Below are 7,028 nucleotides of genomic sequence, written 5' to 3' on the forward strand. Positions count from 1 at the left end.
AGCCGTCTACGAGGCCCTTTTGTTTACGGCGAGGAAATACAGCTCGCGTAAATGTCACGGCGGCGCTCTCTCTCTCTCTCTCTCTCTTTGCGTGACGCGACTCGATCCGCGGCAGAGTCTCGGTCGGCGGACTCCTTTAAGGAGTCGCGCGGTTTATTGTTTTAAAAACTCCAAACTAAAAGAACGAGTGAGCCTTTTTTCGTCAAACAGGCTGAAAAACGTCCCGGGGTTCGCTGGCTGGCGCGACCGTCTGGCTTGGAGTTCCGGTAAATCTGTCCAAAAAAAAACTTCCCGTTATCGCGACTCCGAAGCAAACCGGAAGCACGGACGGCGTGTCGGCGACGTGTTTGCCAATCACTGCGTTGGGATTAGAGAATGTCGTGGTGAGAACGCTGACGGTTAAGAACGAGATTCCCGGTTGAGTTTCCCGAAACGTGTGCGAGGAGCGTCAGGCGCAGAGAGTCGCTGACGGGTCACTTCGTTTGGACGCTCATTTCAAAACGAAATCTGTTGCTGGGATTTTCACGGGAGGCGTCTTCGGTTTGGTTCTCGGAGCTCTGGAGGTGGATTTTCTCGTCGATACGTTCAGCGTGAATCCACAGGAGAAAATGCGTTTTCTTTCTCTTTGTATTTTTTTTCCAGCAGTTCTGTCTCCGACTCGTCCAGTCAGATAATCAACAAACATCGCAGACGTCCGATTTCCGTAATCGAAAAATCGCTTTTTTAACTACCGTATTCTCCGGACTATAAGGCGAACTTAAAAGCCTTCAGTTTTCTCAAAAAACAGCAGTACGTCTTATAATCCGGAGCTCCTTATAGATGTAAGAAGTCGTGATGTTTTAGTACGACTTTGGTTAAACTCCAAAGCCGCACCGCTCGCAGCTTTAAGGCTCAGTTAGAGTCGCGGGGCTCCGCCCACGGCGAGTGGTGGAGGCTTACGTCTGCGCAGTATCCTCCCGTGAGTTTTGAGCCGTTTGATTATCTTTGTGATCTCTCAGAGGGATCATAGAAACGCTGACACAGGCGAACCAGCTCCGCTAGAGCAACGATTCCCAAAGTTATGGGTCAGGACCCCGGTGTGGGTCACCCAACACCAGGTAGGGGTCCTTAATTAACCTCCAGACATCAACTTAGAATAAAAAACTTTGTTTTTGTGCCATGTTTGCACCATAATTGTTACAAAAACTTGAAATACAAGTCCACAAATTGAATAAAAAATGGCTGTTAAGACTGTTTGTGTTGTCCTTATGTCCTTATTTTATGGATCTGAAGCGGAAAAGTTTGGGAACCGCTGCTCTGGAGCATCGAAATCCTCCATTGTTACAAAAGTTACAAAAATTGTGAGGCGACGATGTGCCTTATATATAGGACAAAAGTTTGAAAATGGACCATTCATTGACAGAGCGTCTTATAATCCAGAGCGTCCTGCAGTGCGGAAAATACAGGAAGAATTTCTGGATTTGTCTCAAACCAAATCATCACTTAATTTACTATATTTACACTAAAACGTGAAACAAACAGTGATTTCCAAACAAGGACTGACAGATGTATTCAGAGAACTCTTGTCCATAAAAGCGTTGCGTGAGATATTTCAGTTATCCGTTAATTAAGATGGTTTTTAAAGCTAACGTGACAAAATTTACTAACTGCACGAAAATAAAGCTTAGATTTTGGAAACAATTGTACAAACTCAATAAAGTTTAAACTCATTAAACTCATATTAAAGCCATTCGAACCCTGCGCTACAAACAGAAGAAGTGTTTTTAATTCAGGAAATTCGTGCAGAACCGACGTTTTCTCTGCCTCCCAACGAGGCGGGACGGAAACATCGGAATCTTCGGGAGGTCGGAGCCAACGGGATGAGAGAGAACAACGACGGTCGGGCCGAACCGGCCTCGGAGGTAAATAACATAAAATAAAATCAGAAAATGAAACAAAGAGGCCCACCTGGCTGCTCTGCGGGCTGGACGGGTCGTACGACGGCACGTAGCTCTTGAGGGGGTCAGCAGGGTTGAGGTGAGGTGGGTAGCGGATGGTGGTGTGCGAGAAGTAAGGCGACGGCGCCGGAGGCAAGATGGCCGAGGCCGAGAACTGCAGGGGCGAGTGAGGAGGCGGGCTCCTCGTGGAGATAACTGCGGGACAAAGACAAGGAAAAAAGGGAGAGAGACGGCGAAGCGTGAGCGCTCTTTCAGCTGGGGGGGGGTTCCACATTCGGCCGCGGGAGACTCACCACTGTGTCCCACGCCCGTTAGGCCCGGGTGGTGAGGCTGAGAGAAAGTGCTGAGTCGTGGCGAGGAGTCCTGCGGCGAGGTGGGGCTGAACAGCGGCTTCTCCGGCTTCTTCATGGTGGGCGAAGCCATGTCTGCTGGGAGGGGACAAGTCAAACGGGTCAGACAAACGCCAGCAAACGACTCGACGCCGAGTCGGATTCTGCGTCTCAACGGCTTCGAAACGACCCGCAGCGGGAGCGCCGCTTCAAAAAGCGCGTTTGTTGTCGACGCCAAACGTTATACAGAGGGATTTCCCGGCGCTGCGGCAGCTTCCTCGTGTTTCAAAGCAACCAACCGGTTTAAAACTCAAACTCGCACGAAACTTCTTTAAATATACAGAACGACAGCGAGAAAGCCGTTCAGGTTCTGTTTGGACTCGAGCTGCTTTTTAACTCTTTTTTTTTTTTTTTTCCCCTCCAGTCTTTGTTTGACAGCATATCGTGCAAACTGTGCTTTAAAGAAACAAAAAAAAAGGTTTGGGGACAAAAGAAAACACGTCAGGTCTGAAAAAACAAATCTGTACAGCAGATGAACTGGACCTGAAAGTCCTGTCTATAAAAAAAAAAGATAAATATCCAATAAAATACAACCTCATGCTAAGTTTTCGGCTAAAAACAAATCTAAAAATACTATTTTATGTCTGTCGAGCTGTTTAATCTTTGGTATTTTTCATATATTCCCTGAAAGAAATGAAAAGAAATTACATCTGCTGGTTTAAAACATTTTAGCTCGCAAAAAAACCCCAATTTCCCTTCATTTTAGCTAACTAGCAGCTAGCTACATCAGCCGAGAAGCACCTTGCTAGCTAATATTTTAGCTTTAATTAGTTACTAGCTAAAGATGTCGTTCATTGTTGGTAAAACTTTGTTTAAAACTGAAGTTTAGGAGCTTTTTTCGGTCTGAAAATGATCGACTGGAGCGAAATTCGGTGGAAAAAGCTGCAAAAGTCCTAAATGTGGTTCAGAACGCTTTAATAAATGTGGCTCCGGTCCGCTTTGAACGTGAGACGAAGGTCTGGCTCCTTGGAAGGCGAATAAAAAGGTTAAATGGACGACAGGAGGCGTTTTCACGGCTCTGGTTCGCGTCGGGACTTTACGTTTTCCCTGAAGCTTCAACTGAAGTGATTTGTGGTAAAAAAAAAAAAAAAAAAAAGTCAGGCAGGACTTGATCCAGGTGGAATAAAATAAAATAAAATTCAATAAACGGTATTGTGATGAAAGACCAAAGGAGCCCAAAACGGCGTGCGATCTCCAGAATTCCGGGAAACGAGCGCCATAGCATCGTCGGGAACCGTCCTGCCCCGCTCCAGCGGGATTATGGGATTCCCGAGACCTTTTCCGAGATCTCAAACGCGGAACATCTCAGCGAGCGGAGACGTCGGGATCATTCTGACGGCTGGAAGCGCGGCGAGACGCAGACGTGGAAGGGGAAACGAGCGGCCGCCTCCTCAAACCTGCTCGCCGTTTTTAAACACCTCTTCCTGAACTCGGCGAGGAGCAGAAAAAGGGATCCATCGGGTTCAAAAAAAAAAAAATTTAATAAATAAATAAACCCAAAGAGGATGCGGCAGCGGCGGCGGCGGGAATTTCGGGGGCTTTCCCGGCCTCCGTCGGGGAAGAAGGACACGCTCAAACGGGCTTTCTGTTTGTCGGGGAGGAAATTAGTTTTCAAGGTGGTTTTCCTTTTAAAAAAAAACAAAAAAACATAAACTGCCATTTTAATTACCGCAATCAACTGGCGCGCTTTAACGGCAACACTTTGGGTGTTTTAATAAGCGTCCTCGGGCCGGATATGGTGCCGTCAGTGACGGATGGGTTTTCTGTCTTGTGGGTAAATATGTTTCATAAAAGCCATAAAAAACAAAAATCCACAACAGAGAGAACGTTTCCCTCCACTACTGCTTGGCACTTCGGAGGACTCATCTGGCTTTAATACCACGCCGCTCCTTATTTATTCTCTCTTGACAGAATAATGGTCGCCTTTGGAGAGTTTCCTGCCCGCTGCGAACGTCTGACTCTGAGCCGAGCGGTCCTCCCGGGCCGTCTTCCTCGCGCTGCGTCTCTGCTGGTCGAACGGAAGGAAAACAAACGACGAGGAAAAGGAGGCAGTTTGAAACCACCGGGAGAAAAGATACGGGTTCAGTTTCCAGAGATTCTGTTCGTCTCGGTCAGAGGAAGAGGGAGTGAGGACGATCAGGAGGGACGGTGAGACGAGTTGGACTCTGCACCGGAGGACGGCGTAATGAGACGATCACGCCGTACCGTCCTATGAGACGCTCACGCCGTCTGAACCAATGAGACGATCACGCCGTACCGTCCAGTAAGATGTTCATTCTGTCCTGCCTGATGAGACGTTCCTGCCAACCTGTCCAATGAGACCTTGACGCTGTCCTGTCCAATGAGACGTTCAAGCCGCCCCGTCCAATAAGACGTTGACACTGTCCTGACCAATGAGATGTTGACACCGTCCTGCCAAATGAGACGTTCACGTCGTCCCGTCCAAAAAGATGTTGACACTATCGTTTGATGAGACGTTTGCGCCCTTCCCGTCCGATGAGACGTGGACACCGTCCTTTCCAATGAGACATTCACGCCATCCCGCCCAATCAGACGTTCATGGCGTCCTGTCCAATGAGACCTTGACACTATCCTGTCCAATGAGACGTTCATGGCGTCCTGCCTGAAAAGACATTCACATCGTCCTGACCAATGAAACCTTGACGCTGTCCTGTCCAATGAAACGTTCACGCCGTCCCGTCCAACGAGACCTTGACACTATCCTGTTCGATGAGACGTTTGCGCCCTTCCCGTCCGATGAGACGTGGACGCGGTCCCATCCGATGAGACGTTCATGGCGTCCTGCCCGATGAGACGTTCACGTCGTACCGTCCAATAATTCCCGCCATCTTGGGAGGATCTCATGTTCTCTCTCTTGAAGCGAACGAGCGTCCGTCCAACAGCGGAGAAGCCGTCTCCTGTCTGTCATTGGACGACTGTTTGGTGGGACACATTTTAATCATTTATTTATGATAAAATACCTAAAAGTCAAAAGTTAAACCGGTGAAGCTGCGTCAGTCTTTAAACGTTTTAAATCTTATTTCTGCTCGGCGCCTCCTCCGTCTGAAGCCGAGCGGTTTCGTACGACGGCGGCGGCGAAATGTTTGTCCACGCCCGGGAAAGTGAGACAAACAGAGAAGAAACAAACAAAACCGAAACAACAACAACAACAACAACAACAGGAAGTTCACCTCCGTCTCTGTCGTGCCAGTTTGCCCGGCTGCTTGCTGGTGAGCTGGGTGACGAGTAGAAGTCCGGACCCGTCGGGCTGGTGTCCATGTTCTCGTCCAGGCTGACCGTTTTGGGCCGTTTGCTGCACAGGAAGGAGACGTTAACGACTCGAGGGACGGGAAGACGGCGCTCGTTTGTGTTTGTTCGGTCAAACGGGGGACAGATGTTTGAATAAAGTAAAAAAAAAAATCAGAATTATTTAGTTAAAATAATAGACCAACGTCCTTATTTGCTGGATGATTGAAAAAGGCTAAGCTAAAGGAGAAGGTTAGCTTAAATTAGCATAACGACAAAGCAAACCAGCTGGTTTTACACCATATAGTTCTGGTCGCACATTTTTTTAAATACATGATTTCATTTCCAGTCGCTAAGCTAAGCTAAGCTAACTATCACCGTCTTTTAGCTACCCAGTGAGCATCTTCAGGCTGAAACATCATCAAAACATCTAAGCTTTTCATAGATTTTCAGGCTAACTAACAGCTAAATACAAAAAAAAATGGCTCCATCTCAGCTAATTTTCCAGATATGGAGCTAAAATCGGGAGAGGTAGTAGTCGGGAGTTCTCCACGTCACACACTCTGAACGTTAACTGTTAGCAAAATATCTCATGGGCCGTTCGGATGGACTTTAACCGAATTCAAGATGGTCGCCACAGCAACTGATCAGCCTCGGCTGCAGCTGAGTCGGTTTTATAGACGCTGAGCTGAAGTTCGGTGCGGTAGTAGCTGAGAGTCGTCCGGCTCACGCGCTCCGAGCGCCAACAGATCAACTGAGATCCTGGTTTAAAACTCTGGTTCCTTTAAGAAACGCTCCTAGTTCGTGAAGCAGAAACTCGACCTTAGGGAGAACGTTTCAGAGTCATTTTAAAACGACAAAACTGCCACTGACCTGCCGGGAGGGGAGGACAGCGAGCGGTGCAGCCCCACGCTGGAGTTCAGGTCGTGGTAGTAGGGCTGGCCCGGCATGTCGGCCATGGAGAAGGGTACCGCCGCGCCGTGGGTGATGGGCACTGCGGGAGGACACAAGATGGAGCTCAAAGTCACACGGCTGCGTTTCGGCTTCTAACGTCCACATATAATGCCGACTGTTTGGCAAACTAGCCGTATTATGGGTTGTATGTGACGTTTGTCGCAGCTCTGCAGTAAAAAGTAAAAAAAAAAAAAAAACACTTTGTTTCCTCGGGGAATGATTTATGGGGGCAAACGGTGTTATTCACCCCCCCGCTGCGGTTAAGGTGAGGGATACTGTTTCAAGCCAGGCCGTGTCTGTGTTTACAGGACAAAAGAGGATCGCCACCCATATTCCCCCCCCCGCGGGGCAGGCTGCGGCTCGAGTGGTTGGTCGGGTTTGGAGTGGCTGGGAAGATGGGAGCGCGCCGCCGCCGTCTGTTGTGGTCTGAGGTTCACCGCTGGCACGATCCGACCGCCAGCCTCCGCCCTGGCAGCCCGCTGCAGCCTTGGCAGGGCCCCCC

The 7,028-nt window shown here is 48.8% G+C and overlaps 1 protein-coding gene across 8 annotated transcripts in view; it reads right to left on the minus strand.

Moving 5' to 3' along the window:
* Positions 1 to 7,028, minus strand: part of LOC108234872 (nuclear factor 1 B-type) — a 69,671-nt gene that overhangs the window by 15,381 nt on the left and 47,262 nt on the right. For 5 of the 8 annotated variants that reach the window (XM_017414464.3, XM_037976337.1, XM_017414465.3 and 2 more), the window contains 4 exons: positions 6,446 to 6,566; positions 5,518 to 5,639; positions 2,231 to 2,365; positions 1,948 to 2,132 (listed from right to left, as the gene is read on the minus strand). In XM_017414464.3, the coding sequence (XP_017269953.1) occupies positions 1,948 to 2,132; positions 2,231 to 2,365; positions 5,518 to 5,639; positions 6,446 to 6,566 (563 nt within the window). The remainder of the gene's footprint in view (positions 1 to 1,947; positions 2,133 to 2,230; positions 2,366 to 5,517; positions 5,640 to 6,445; positions 6,567 to 7,028) is intronic. The other 3 variants (XM_037976339.1, XM_037976338.1, XM_017414462.2) reach the window with 1 other exon arrangement.

This window comes from Kryptolebias marmoratus, linkage group LG7 (genome assembly GCF_001649575.2).
Source record: "Kryptolebias marmoratus isolate JLee-2015 linkage group LG7, ASM164957v2, whole genome shotgun sequence".
Lineage (NCBI taxonomy): Eukaryota > Metazoa > Chordata > Actinopteri > Cyprinodontiformes > Rivulidae > Kryptolebias > Kryptolebias marmoratus.